General features: G+C 36.8%; 1 protein-coding gene across 2 annotated transcripts; it reads right to left on the bottom strand.

The window, feature by feature from the left end:
- Positions 1-19: 19 nt before the first annotated feature.
- Positions 20-15,004, bottom strand: LOC146452079 (glycine receptor subunit alpha-4-like). 2 transcript variants are annotated; one of them, XM_085098290.1, is made up of 10 exons: positions 14,689-15,004; positions 9,991-10,124; positions 8,124-8,275; positions 7,965-8,035; positions 5,243-5,463; positions 4,565-4,647; positions 3,799-3,942; positions 2,875-2,978; positions 2,032-2,292; positions 20-828 (listed from the first exon to the last, which is right to left on the bottom strand). In XM_085098290.1, exons 2-10 carry the CDS (start codon positions 10,089-10,091, stop codon positions 445-447), a joined length of 1,521 nt encoding a protein of 506 aa, XP_084954416.1. In that variant the 5' UTR covers positions 10,092-10,124; positions 14,689-15,004; the 3' UTR covers positions 20-444. The 2 variants fall into 2 exon arrangements, with proteins under 2 accessions (XP_084954416.1, XP_084954415.1); XM_085098289.1 differs by lacking the exon at positions 14,689-15,004 and adding an exon at positions 11,221-11,507.
- Between the last annotated feature and the right edge of the window lie 224 nt (positions 15,005-15,228).

The following is a 15,228-nucleotide window of genomic DNA, read 5'->3' as shown; positions in this document are numbered from 1 at the left end:
CTTCGTCAATGTTTTTTTTTTTTTTTGCCTTTGGGATTGCCTCTGTTTGCAGCGGCTTGCATTTAGCTTCTCACCTCAGTATCTGCAGAACTGGAGGTCGAAAACAGGCGAAATAACACTCGGGATCTTAAAATACCTAACAAAGCAGATGTTTTAACAACGCAGGATAGATCTTGGTTCGAATTTCATTGACATAGATGGTGGGTTCAATTTGGAATTTTAAGAGAATCATCATTGAAGACATAAACATCTCGGCTGTGATTATCCTCTGTAAAAGCATTCCTTCAGGTGTGAATGGGTTAGATGAACCCATAACGGAAGATAGATTCCATCCACAGTCTGACGTCCGATTTCAAAACATTGTTTGTAAAACGTCAAGTTCTTTTTCCAGCACGACCATCATGATCATCATCATCACCATCATCATTATTTACTAATTATTAGCTACCACTTATCGTCGTTAACGTTCGATGAATACAAAATCCAATAAGCGACAATGAAAAGTCCGTACGCCAGAGGAAACAGTACTCGTGACCAAGCATCAATAGCATTGGCGGTAATCTTGCAGCGCCATCGGCACCTGTTCGATCGTCCACTAAAAGAACGTTCTTGGAAATGTGGATAATCACGTGATTGATACGTTTGATCACGTGGGTGGTGTTCATTATTTGTTGTTCCATTTGCCTTGGGCGTGTCATCCGGTTCGTGAAGATTGTTATTATCGATAGTAGTTCCAGTATGAACGGTGCCATTTTCAAAATGGTGGCCATTCTCAGTATCATTTTCAAATGATTTGTTGCGAAAACTTAACATAACGATGTCCGGATTCTGTTGAAGAAATAATGACCGTGCATTAGACTAACGGGGTTAGTTACTAAAAGAAACTGTGGTTCTGCGTCGGCGGGGAGTGGAAAATGTTTAGTTTTATCAACATGTATGTAACAGAGTTGACATAGTAATTTGGCCACTGTAAAGAGATTTGAGTGCTGACGTTTCGAGCGTTAGCCCTTCGTCAGAGCGAATCTCTACGGCGGCCAAATTACCTTCAGTTATCAACTCTGTTGATAAAACCAATCATTTGTGTATTAGAACAGTTACCCAGTTTGCAAAACTGAGTACTGAAAAATATAACATGTAACTACAATCATCGAAAAAATTTTTTGGGAAGGTTACTCAACAAGGCAACAGAAAGTGGGTATGAAATAAAGACATCGGCACATTTATTACTTTCGTATGTTGAGACCTTTGTTTGTTGGTTCCCCCTCCCCCCTGCCCCCCTGTTCAATGTTGGATTCCCCACAATTCATATACTGGTAAAGATTCACTTTTGAAGCTAAACATTGAAACAGGGGAGGGGAGGAAGGTCGAATCGAAGTAGAACTTTGGAATCTTCCCAAGACTTTTTTCGTTGATTGTAGATTCAACGGCGGGAAGACATGCAACCGGTGCCAGTTGCAGGAAACAGTCCGTCTTACGTCCTGCGTCCGTTTTAAGGGGGGCTTAACCTAAATTTGAATGAAATTTGAAGAGGTTTTAAGAAGGGATAGAAGAAAGAAAATGATTTTTGGAACACCAACAGACAGTTGATACCCACGCAAGAGCACCCCAGGCTGCAAGTGGACTAACTTGGCGTCCGTCTATTAATTATTAACTACAAATTCTAATTTTAAAACTTCACTTAATCTTCAATATTTCTTATTTCTCTTAATTTTACCAATCCTTCTAGAAAAACTATCTCTTCCCAAATTTACCCAAAAATCACCAAAAAATTCACAAAACACCCCACAACATAGATTCACGGGATGAGAATAGAGTTTTTGGATTGCTTGAAACGTGAACGAGATATTTCCATTAAACGCATGTCAAGTGGCGGAAAAATGGTATTTAGGTTAAGTCCCCCCTTAAAGCTTCTTTTTCTCAAGTTTTATCTTCACCAATTATTAAACACATAGCTAAAGGCCTCCTGGATCTTGCTTCATATAAGGCATAAGAAGCTATTCTCTGCTAAGAAAGACAATAAGTTTTACTTACAACAGTGTATTTATTTTTGGATTGTCGAGAATCCTTCTGTTCCTTCTGACGCATGCTAGAATAGTTCACAACCGCAAACTCGACTAGAGCAGCGAACACACTAGCAAAGGAGACGATCATAAACAAATCCACAGCTTTAATGTAGGGTACGCTCGGCAGGGAGGACTGGACGCCAAATAACAGCGTTGTCATGGCGAGCACGGTGGTTATGCCGAGCGCTGTTCTGGCTGGAATTGAATTGTAATCAATCCAGAAGGATATCTATGAAGGAACGTTAAGAAAAGTGAACACAACTGTAAAATTAGCAATGTGCATTCAGAAGAAAGGTCATGGGTTCTCTGAACAATGTTTGTAAGTGGTAATGAAGCCAAAATAAAAATTTTGATCTAGAGTGCATACTTTGCACCGAGTCAAATTCATGATGTTCCCCAAGGCTGGACAGCAACCTCGTTCCCACGCTCTCTCTGGGACGTGAAGAGGAGAGTCCCTGGGAACGAGGTTGGGGTGGACAGATGCCATAAACACTGTGTGACAGAAAAGCACGCGATGATCTCGGTCATCTATTTCATGGGTTCAAGCTCAGGACAAAGTTATGGCTCAGTTCTTCTCTCTTTTCATATGTGGATTTGGAGGAAGTCAGAACAAGGCAAGTACTTGACGCCTGCAACTAACACTTGGTCAATAGCAAGGTTCAGTTTTGCAACAACTTTATCTGATTGCGTTGAATTTCTTGCCAAGGAAAATAAACCAGCACGATATCGCCGCTGCGAAAGAGTGAGGACGAACATTTTAACACCATTTTCAGAAATGCGAAGAAAATAAATAGAAAGGTTGATTACTTACCCAAGACAGCACGACTATCATCCCACTCGGAATGTAGATTTGTATCAAGTAATATATGGATTTTCTGTGGAAGTTAAGCTCCATTTTTAAGCCTGAAAACAAGCCTAAATGAGCAAAGAAAAACGTGCCAGTAAGAAAGCTTCTCACCCATATACTGTTAAAGCAACATTTAAGTTATTAAAGCACAAAAGATTTTCTCCTGTTAAGAGTTCCTAGCACATATTTATTTAAATTATTTAATGTAATCGCGAGAACAGCAAGAAGAAAATTGAGACCGAGCCTTTTCATTACTGATACGGAACAAAACCACAGTGTAAATTTTCATGGACGAGCACTGAAGAGATCGAGAGAGCGTAAACTTTAAACTTTTTATTGATGGATGGAGAAATTATATTTTTCTGCTTGTCTTTTGGGAGAGACCTATATTCTCTTCTGGGTTTCCCATTTCTAGCCAGTCTTTCGTTTTAAAAATGAATGGTGGTAAGGAAATAAGAGTTATGTACGCCCAGATTAATGAAAATAGTTGAAAGTTATCCTACGAAATCTGATACTTAACTGACGAGGCCGCAGGCCGAGCTGGCGAAAGTCAGGGGTAATCCAAAAGATTGTGCAGGATAATTGTTTTATTATTCAACACATCGATAATAAAGCACAGTTTTATTGCAAAATAGCTAGAGACAAACTTTATTTCGCCATTTTTCTCCCTGACACAAGAAATTACGTATATCGAAGGATATCTGTTATTAGTATATTCTCAGCCCCGACTATTGCATTTCTAGCTCTCTAATTGGCTCAAAAACTCCGACTATGAGCCATTAGTCACTTCATATCCAACGCGGTCTCATGGAATAATTGTTATACATTCAGTGCACCATGACCATATTTGGGCAGTGTTACAATGTGTTAGATAATAAGTACGCATACCTGTTTTATAGACTGTGGTAGCTTCAAATATTCTAATAGTGCCAACGTCAAACTCTGATATAGACAGCCCGACATCCCTCTCCACTGCCTCGTGAGCATCTTGGGATATCCATTTGTACACTACATCTTTTGTAGTAAAACCAACTTAAAAGAGAAACAATATGGCCGCTCAATCAATTACAGTTTCGTTCTCGTATTTTACTTTACACAAAAAAGCTTTTTGGATCTTGAAAATGGCTCCTTTGTGGCTAAGAACTTTTATTTCGAGAATAAGGTTGGGTCTCTTTGGTTGATCGTTGGAACTTTCATTAGTGTCTTACTGTGTCTAAGTGTCTTAATGGAATAAGGTAAGGTAAGGTAAGGTAAGGTAAGGTAACTTTATTTATGCACGGTATTTCCTTCAGGTATATTTACATTCAAGTATAGAAAACTAGCTACCTAACTAAACTAGAATCTAAGATAAAAACTAAAATAATAAAGATGAAAAGAAAACACCTGCTTTTCAGGGAGGCCGTGTGTAAAAATAACATATCGCTAATTTAAATTATTTCACAATCGAAATTAAGGTCCCGTAATTCTGATGTTCATAACTACAATACTCGAATTAAATCTAATCTCCCGTACATTATTAAAATAGCTTCAAAATCTGGCTACAGATTGTGGGTACACTTAGCACTTTAACATACACTACAAAGTTAAAGTTGAGAAGGCTATAGCTAACCACTATCGAATCGATCAGCAAAGAAGTTAGAATCAGCAAACTTACAACTCTCTAAGGTTAAATTACACTTTTGAACATCAAACGGAAAGTTTCTTAGGTCCATGTAGCAGTCCATTGTGAGCGTATTTCTAAAGAAGAATAGAAATATGACAAAAGTTACGCAAATTTGCAGCGGAATTCAAGGTCTCAAAACGCAAGACAGGTAATTTCCATATTAAGTCTCGGAAACCTTTTGGATATTTTCCAGAATCAGGTTTGGAACATGTTAGTGACAGTCCACCGGACCTAAAAAGATGGCCACTGATTCATTTACCCATAATTCTTAGCGTATGAAAACCCTAAAAACGCTCATAAAGACGCATAGAAAAGTTATAAAAACTTTAAATTTATCACACACAATGTTGTTACCACAGAGACGAATTCTGAAACAACAAAAAATTGGTTTTCCATGAGTCTGTTGGCTGTGTAAGGTTTGCAAGTGCTTCAGTGCGACAACTTCATAAACTGGTATGAGCAACCATTAAGTTCTTCTTGTGAGTTTTGTAATCTTCAAGTGAGCCGTTTCCGAAATGTCCAGCCATTTCTCAAAAAAGATTAAAATGGAATTTCAATTTCCTTAAAACGCTAGCCCATTTCTGAAATTGTAAAACTGACATTTTAACGCTGTATTCGCAAGCGTATAATCACATGCTAGATCTATAGAAACGTTTTAGGCAAACGTACTTTCTGATAACAAGCAAAGTTCCATTGCGAAAAATTCGCACGAAAAAATTTGCATCCTCGCTATTTCTGGAGCCCTTCTTGTTGACAAAATACGTCTCAGGAAGCCACAACTGCTCCAGAATTCCTCCTCCCAGCGTGATTTGATCTTCAGGATAATGGTCCCCGTACGCCAAACGAGAATCTTGCCACTTTTGTCGGAAGTAAAATGACAGCTGAAAATCCTGGAATTATAAAAGATTTAAACAGAACTTGTTAATGACTATCAACAAAGTAAAAGGCCAGTGATCAGTTTTAACTGACCCAACACCTCAAGTATGGGGACTACCACCCACATCCGATTACAAATTTTACAAGGATCTGCCGCGGAGGTGCATTTAAAAAGTTTACTAAAATAAGACGGTCCATTATATTCCATTGTTTATCTATAGTCGCTGTTAATATTTGTTAGGGATTCTTGTAATAACATGTTAGTCTGTTAAACTATAAAACTGATAATATAAAAGTATTTCAATTCCTATCCATCCATCCGTCCTTCTTCCTTCTAGAGTCCACCTCTCTTTATCTCAGTATAAATACCAAACGAAAACTACTACACTTTAAGGACAGTGCCTCCTAATACACCTTTGCCACTTGGCGGCCATGTCAAATCTCAGGAGAATAAAAAGCTTCGTTTTTGCACGGTAAGCCTCGCCCAGACAGGAATTCAGAGCGAGGCTTGCCGTGCTAAAACAAAGAGAGAATAAAAAACATCCTAAATAGCTGGTCCGCAAGAAGGTTTGACTCTTCTAGGTAAAACTACGATCATTAAATCCCTGGCAGTATCGCAAATTGTGCATGTTCTATCCTCTCTCCCAACGCATCAAGGTGCACTTAAAGAAATTAATTCTTTGTTGTATGATTTTCTCTGGGATAAAAAAGGGGATAAAATCAAAAGAGTGGAAATGATTAATGACTACGATAAAGGGGGTCTCAAGATGATAGATGTTCAAAGTTTTAATGAATCTCTGAAAATGAAGTGGATACAAGGTTACCTAAATAATGATAATCAGGGGAAATGGAAGCTTTTCGTTTATTACTACCTCCAGAAGCATGGAGGAAAAGCAGTGTTTTTAAGTAACCTTAAACCGCAAGACGTTTTACAGCTGAACATAAAGGATCCCTTTTTGAGGGAAATTATCGAACACTGGACCAATTTAAATTACAGAGAGAAGAACCTTGATTTTGACTCTATGTTTTTATGGCATAACTCACTAATCAGAATAGAGAACCGACCTTTCTTTTACAAAGCCTGGTTTAAGGCAGGGGTAACAGAAGTTAAAGATCTACTTAACAAAGATCAGACTTTCTTAAGCTATAATGCATTCATAGATAAATATAATATTAAAACTAATTATCTTGAGTACTTTAAAGTTATATCGGCGCTAAAACAATTTAAGAAATCATGCTCACCAGACTCATTACACAACTCTCTTTCAAATGATATAGCGATTCTTCTGTCTCATTCAAATATTTGCAAAGAATTTTATAGACGCCTTGTCCAAAAAAAGGCTTCCACACCATTGCGGAGTGAAGAAAAATGGCTTTCTGAAGGGAGTATAGTTCAAGATTCGATCATTAACTGGAAAAAAACTTATTATTTACCATTCCTCTGTACAAGAGAAACAAAGCTTAGAGTATTCCAGTTTAAGTTTCTTCATAGACGAATTGCTACAAACGACTTTCTCTGCAAGATAGGTATAAAACAAGTCGACACTTGTTCCTTTTGTGGTGAAACTACTGAAACTCTGGTTCACCTGTTTTGGCACTACAAACATACTCAGGCATTCTGGAAAAGTTTATTTGAATGGATATTCCAACACCTTCAAGATTTGAAAGACATTTCTCTCTCTCCCACTCTCTGTTTAGGCTTAATTAACGATGTCTCATATCTACTTTTACATCACTCACTTCTTATTGCTAGGCATTATATATACAACTGTAAACTGAGAAACATCATACCCAAGGTGCAACTATATAAACAATTGCTCGTGAACTCCATGAAAATTGAAAAGCAAATCGCTTTAGATAATAATACCCTAAATTCTTTTAAAAAGAAATGGAGCCCATTGAAGAACGCCCTCCAGTCCCAAATGATCAATTAAAATCCAATAAGTTAATAACGAAGATTAGTAAGTAGGCGGTAAGCTATGTTGCTGTACATAATGTGAAGTAACGATTGGATGTAATTAGGTAGTTTAAATTTAGTCGTAAGTTAGTATATATTGTAAGTAGCCGTAATTGTAAGGAGCGAAAGCCATTTTACTGTCTGATATGTGTTGAATTGTAATTAGAGTCTTGTTAGTAGACAAGTGTAAGTAACCAGTAAGCACTGTATTGTTGGTAGAATACTGTATTTTCCAGTGATGTATTTAGCCCGTAATGTAAGTAATGTAAGTAATGTGTTTTTGCAAATAAATGGTTATTAAAAAAAAAAAAAAAAAAAACAAAGCTTTTTATTCTCCTGAGACTCAACATGGCCCCGTACAGAGGTATTTCTGCTCAGTTTATGACTATGTAGGAAAAGCAGATGTTAGCAAGGGCTATTGGAATCCAAAAAGAAAAACTGGGGGTACCAACGAAATTACTGTAAGAAGCTACAGAGAATTTTACAGAATTTTATATTTTTACTGTAAGAATTTTACAGAGAACGTAGCGTAATTTAATACGGTTCCTATATTCCTACCATGTCGCGGACTTGGAAATTCCCGATTGAAAGAATGTACAAACTTGCAGTGACCTCCGTGGGCTTGCTTCCTGTACAACCAAAAATATCCACCACAGTTAATACTTTTCAGTTAAGAAAAACAAGACGCTGACAACGGTTGTTTCACATTTTCGTTACCTTTGGTTTTTTCAACCCTCACTCGTGAGTCATAGCACTGTAGCATTTGCTGAAGAAGCTCCCCCAGGGATGTGGTTCGCCATGAGTCATTTTTAATATGTTGATGGTCAGATGGGGAGTTGTTTCCATGGAAACAATAATCTGGATACTGACTGGTTAGAAAATATGAAAATATAAATGCAACGACAGATAAAAAAGACAACAAATGAAGCGATTTATTGTTATTGTTATTATTATTAAATTTCAATGGTATGGAACCAAAATGGTATGAATGGTATGGATGGTATTCACCTCGTTGCTTAATTGCGATGTGGTGTTATTATTCACCGCAGTCTGATGATTTACTTGCGTATGCAAATTTTCCTCTTGAACTGTGTTGTTATTATTATTGTTATTATTATTATTATTATTATTATTATTATTATTATCATTATCATTATCATTATCATTATCATTATCATTACCATTATCATTATCATTATCATTATCATTATCATTATCATTATCATGATCATGATCATGATCATGATCATTATCATAATCATTATTATTATTATTATTATTATTATTATTATTATTATTATTATTAATTTTTGTTTTTTAATTGCAATCTCGAGACAACGACAGCAATAGCAAACGGAGGGAGCCGAGTATCTAAGAACACAGCACGTGTAAAGTGGCTTGATTCCGACCTTCAAGTCCGACATTGTTTAAGACGAACATTTTCAAGAAAATCCTTGATGTAATCGACATCAACCCAAAAGATGTCAGGAAATCCACGCGTTCAAGACTTCTGTCAGAGTTGTGAACGAAAAAAGTGATTTTATGACGCTATAGGACGAAAACAAGCTTCGCACCAAAACGAGGCCGTGCCTCGTGCACGTCTAAGAAAATGTGTCCCACATGGGAGGGAAAGACGCTGTCGCGTCCTATATATAATGTTTTCAGCATCATCAGGCTTTCGGAGCTCCCTCGGTGGGTGGACCGGTGAGGGTGGGACTCTGCAGAGACTCTGCGCCCAGTAACTCTACCCCAATGAGGAGAGTAGGGGGAGCAGAGACGGGGATATGCATTTTGCTCAAATTATTTATAATTTTTATAAATTGTTATATTAACATGTTAAAAGGCGCGTTTTAACTTGTATCTACTTCAGATGGATGTATCTGCCACTGTAAATTCGATTTAAATGTTAAGAAAGCTATGTTCTTGTCCCCCTTTAAGGTGGGGCTCTATCTGAATTTGAGTGAAATTTGAAGAGGTTTTAAGAATGGATAGAAGAAAGAAAATGATTTTTGGAACACTAACAGACAGTCGATAACCACGCAAGAGCACCCCGGGTTGCTAGTGGACTAACTTGGTATCCGTCTATTAATTATTAACTACAAATTCTAATTTTAAAACTTCACTAAATCTTCAACATTTATTATTTCTTTTAATTTTACCAATCCTTCAAGAAAAATTATTTCCTTCCAAATATACCTAAAAATCACCCAAAAATTCATAAAACACCCCAAATTATCGATTTGTGTTATGAATGGAGGGTTTTTGTATTGCTTGAAATGCAAACAAGATATTTCCATTTGACCGATTTTAAGCGGCGTGAAAACGGCTTTCAGGTGAACCCCCACCTTAAGTTGAAAGACCACCCCTCCCCCTCCCCTTCCCCCTCCCCCTTCCCCACCCCCTCCCCCACCCCTTTTCCAAGTAACACTGAGAACCCTGGTGAGAATTGAAGCTCCGAAACTCGAACTGCGAGAGAAAACACAAGGCTTTTCGGGTTCGCGGGAAATTAGAAGTTATTGAGACTTCGAGTTTGTCATTATTCATATACGTATACAACGTTTGAATTAAAGAAGGTATAGCTTACGTTGTCATGGTTTTCGCTTCTGCTTTCCACAGGAGATGCAGAACCAAAATAAAAACGAAATTGCTTGACTCTGCACGCTTTAAACAAGACGCCACTTCCATGTTATTCAATAGTCAGGTAAGCTTTCGTCGACCCTGTAAAAAAGTAAAGAAGAGACACATTTGTGGTTATGACCCTTGTCCCTTTTTAAAGCACACATAACAAACTCTCAAAAGTTCCCCCAAGAAAAACAAACAGACTACGGGAAGATACTGCTAACGAGCTTTCTGTTGGATCGCCACTCAATACGCTTGGATCTTGGATGCGATGCTTCCAAACTTTCTCGCCACGGTCCCCACCCTGAGACAAACGTCTGTTTTTTAGGTGGAACTGAAACTCATTTTGTGAGCTGCATCGTGCGGACGAACACAATAGGTGCGAAACAGCTGCCCACGACATCTCTCTCGTTTTAAACGCTAATCATGTCTGGTCTGATCCACTGCAGTACTGTATTTAGATAGTGTGCATTTGTTGCCTCTTTATCATTATTTCATTAGTAGAAGTAAATAAGATACGCCTTTATTTGACGCACTCTTATTTTGGCGAAACGACCATTTTATACTCGCAGCATATTTCTTGCAGAAGAACTGTACGTTAGTTGTTCTGTGGAAGAGTTAATTCTAACTCAATACTTAAGTTGATTAATTAATCTATGTTCCAACGAAGCTTGACTCCAGTATTTAGTTAGATTCATACTATATTATATTACCCAGCAGGAGCTTTTCAAAAATAACACACGATATGAAAATAAACACTAACATATTAAGCTTATTCCTTAAGATTGATAATTAAGTGTTTTAACCGGTATTTCCATAACCAAGTACACTGAAAGCTACTGAAAAGGGCCGGGAGAGAAGAGGAGAGATATAGCATTCAATGTAACTGAAACGAATCTGTAATTTATTTCTAATTTGAAAGTTCTGGTTTTTAGTTTTTTGGACAGTTAACAAAAAATGACGAAAACTACATGCACTTTACAACACTGAGTTATACAGGAAGTTGGAGGTTGAAGTTCAGAGGTTGGAATGTTTCCATGATGGTGCATGCTAAGCGCAAATAAGTTCTTTAATGAAGGTTGTCAGCAACTCTTTTGTTTTTTAATCTACGGTCTTTAAATTTGGAAAAAAAATTATCATTTTTTCCAAGGTATATTTTGACTTTTTGTCAACAAAATGATTTGTTTAATCTTACCTCTCAAGACATTTCAGTTGTACGTTGTTGTAAAATCTTTTCTCCCCAACTGGAATCAACTGAAACGCACTCTTTCTATCAAGATTTCTGCGTCCCACATTGATCGCGCTTACCTCTGTTGTGTTGTAACGGTTCACAACGCCGACTGAGAAAAATTTAAAATAAGGACATTTGCGTTGGGAATTAATGCACACAATCACAAAACTGTTTAGTTCCGTTCAATACAAACGTACTTGAAAATCTATTTCAGTATTAATAATATATAACATCACCTTCACACCGGACAGGTCATTACCGACCTGTACGTAGACAAAATTAATTTTCCTTAAAGAAAATATTCCTTTTGACATGCATGTTTGAGATTTTGCTGTACGCTTACTTTTGCTGTGAAAGATGGGTTATCTGGCGGAAATTTTTTAAAAGAGCAGTTCTCAACTTAAATCTCATTAATCTCCCGAGCTTATACTGCCTTTTGTTTTGTAATTAAGGCGCTGTTTACCCCAGTGAATTTTGTCACCTGTTGTGGTTTGGAAGAAGGTGAATTTAAAGTACTTACAGTCTAAACCTTTTCACTCAAAAGTGAATTGTAATAATCAATTAATGAACTCGCGATTAGAATACGATATTTTAATCATATGTGGGATATGTTGTTCCTTTAAAATGCAGAGGGAAGTTTGTTCACTTTTGTTTACCTTTAAGCCTCAGTAACTTCTCTCAAAATTGACGGATTCTCAAATTGTTCTTTTATCAGTTTTTAAAGCGGCCGTGATGGCCGCCTTATTATTCGACACATTGTAACAGTTCCCAAATATGGTCATGGTGCACTGAATGTTCGTTGTCCGTAGTCAACAGATATCATTTACGTAATTATAATTTCGTGTGTCGGGGAGAAAATGGTAAAATAGAGATCGTCATAAGCTTTTCTGCTTGTGTGTTGCTTTTCAGTGTGTTGGATAATAAAATTAACGATTATCCTGCTCAATCTGGCGGAGTATCCCCTGATTTTAGCCTACTTGGCCTACGGCCTCGTCGGCCGAAGTATCAGGCGATAATCCGCGCGATTTCGCAGGATATTTGTTAATTATTCACTAGTGTGTTTAAACGTTACACGTCGACCCTTATAGAGGTCTAGGCGTTAGTTACTGTCATTAAAAGTCTTCCCTTTTGAATTGAAATTTCACGATATAATTTGTAAATTTTGATTGTAAGCTCTGGTACGAAGTTGTACTTTGTACGACCGTTATGATCATTTCTCTACAATTACCCGACAAAGCCTTTTAAAAGACACGTTCTCTGTAAATATCCGACATATTCGGTCGATGTCTCAGCTTTTCAAAGTTGACCAAAATCCTATTCAATTGCTGCAACGTTTTAGCGTTTCTACCTAAAAAGAAGGAGTTAGTCAAAACATCTCTGGTGGTATAAAATATTTTGTAAACGCCCCTGCAAGATGAAGAGAGATTATTTAAGTGCTGATATTAAATACTTGGAGTATGAAAATACAGTTTCTATCCCGAAAAAATCTTACTTAATGTGTGCACGCACTTTGCAGCATAGTCTAACAGAAAGGTATTGTTCAGTAGCTTTAAATAAAACAGAGATTTAGATTGCATACTTTTGAAACTAACAAACTTGTTTTTGATTTATGCATTGCACTGAAGGACTCAGTTCTTCTGGTAGTAATTGAGAGTAAAATAGTAAGACTGGGAGGATAGATAGTACGGCCAAAGATGTTTCGTTTGATGTCCGCAACGCGAATTGGTGACGCGATATGACGTGTAATTACGTCATGATTGCCAAATGCCAGTCATCTTGGATGGATTCCTGGGTTTCCTCAAAAATTCTAGAAAGCGCCGAGATTAAACGTAAAGTAACCAAAACCAATAAAGGAACACTAATATGGGCTAAAACATAAAAGCTACGGTAATAAAAGTAATTTTCTTCGTTTTAAAAAGGGATTTTCTATTTTCTGAAAAAAGTTCCTGTCAAAAATTGATGGCCATGGTAATATCAAAGTCAATGAACACTAACCGACCACATCAAATTGTTTCCAGATACATTTCTGACAATGTTCTGACCTTTTTATGGCGTTTGCTCAAATATTGTTAAAGTTGTTCAGGTTCAAAGTCACCGCGGTCAGAATAGGGTTAAATGGAGGCTGTTGATGAAGTTTGGAGGTTTTATCTCTATATTAATTAAAATAAATCAGTTATTTAAGTTCCATCGGAGATATGGAGTCAGTATTACACGGCAGGCACTATAGCAACACGTAAATTTACAAAAAAAGAGAGAGAGAATTACAATAAAACTGAACAGTCTTCAACTTTTAAACCAAATGACAACGTCAAAGTAAGAGACGTGATGCCAACTTGATTTTAGTGCACAGTCGGCCCAGTCGCTGCCGAGGCACTACCAAGATTTCAAATGCTACTGAATATTTTACATTTTATGCCTTAATTGCTGTAGTCAATTGTTTTGTGTTCTGTATGTTATGTTATCACCATTTTAATATAGTTTTATACTGTAATCAGTTATTTTCACACGACCCCACAAGCTCTGTGCTTTAAACCCCATCGTGTTTCAATAAAGGATATGTATGCATGTATGTATGTAACAAAGCTCTAAACTTCAAAACCCAAAGCAACATTCACCAAAAACCGCTAAGTCGCTATATTGCGTGCACTGATTGATCTACGTACCATGGTCTTCCTACTTATCACATTAATTCCTCTTTCACACTCGAATTTATATTATTTTATATAGTGTTTTAAATAGCCTTCTACCTTACCGGCGTTTAGCTTGAATTAATGCTAGGAACTAAGGTTACTTATATAAAAACGAACCGTACCGTTCAAAGTGCCTTTCGCGTTTAGTTAGGTTCCCTTCTTCACTCGCCGTAAAAAACAGCTGGTGCTGATGTTATTTTCTCCCGTATTTTCCGTTTGTGCAAATATGCTGTAATTAGAAATTGAACGAAATTGAACTCCACTGAAGGAAACAACGAAAAATAACCGTACTTTAAAAAACTCTAATCTTGATATATCAGTTCAATTAAAACTTATTCAGATAAGATGTTCTGAAAATCCCTTTGTGTCTTCCTGTTTTAATTCTTGATAACAAACCAATCATTTATATGAAAGTGTTTAAAAAAGAAGTGAAAACAAGATAATTCATCAATAATTTAACAATGCATCGTTAACACATTACAGTTATTTCCATATTTATTGCTTTTCTGAATCCTTCAAACCTCAGGCTTTCGCCTTTAATTTGTTACTTTTGAACCCGTATGTGCATTCTTACCTGAGATCTAAAAATGAAATTATTGTAAAATGAGGTTGTTCTAGTTGCTTTATACGAGACAAATTAGGTGTTAGAAACCGTCTATTTATAGCTTAATGTGGAATCATTTCCATGGTTAGAAACAACACCGAGCTCTCTTATTTGTTAGGGCAGTCTTTACCAACTCACCTGATCAGTAAAATATCGCCTAATATATCGTTGATGCTGTTGCAATCAGTTGAAATCTTTACAAAAGTCGCCAACAATGTTGGGGTTAAATATGCACGCTTGTCACACGTCAGGCAGCAATAGTTAGCTCCTTCGTGTTAAATGCTGGAGTACAAATTTACGGCTAAAACATCCTGTCTCGGTTATTGGAAATTATATTTCGAAATCCACGGTATAATTGATATCATAATTTACCTTTTTAGGTCATGGTGCCGTGATAGATTTTTCCCTCCACGACATCTCAGTGAAATTACACGCAATATGGAAAAAAAATTAAATTTTCAAAGATCTACGTCCGATCCTTTTAACTTGTAGTCATAACTTTCAATTCAACAAATGTATTCCAAAAAGCGGCCGTTGATTTTTTTTCAAAAGAAATTTTTCTACAACATAGAATTGCAAATTTGTTTTAACACTGCATGAGACAACATAAACATATCCTCAGGTTTTATATATCCACCCACAATATTCGATTCTTTGATTTTAACAACAAGTTACGTC

The sequence above is a fragment of the Pavona decussata genome, unplaced genomic scaffold (genome assembly GCF_977016875.1).
Source record: "Pavona decussata unplaced genomic scaffold, jaPavDecu1.1 SCAFFOLD_381, whole genome shotgun sequence".
Lineage (NCBI taxonomy): Eukaryota > Metazoa > Cnidaria > Anthozoa > Scleractinia > Agariciidae > Pavona > Pavona decussata.
The sequence above is the reverse complement of the archived record's forward strand: the minus strand, read 5'-3'. Positions and strand labels throughout refer to the sequence as shown.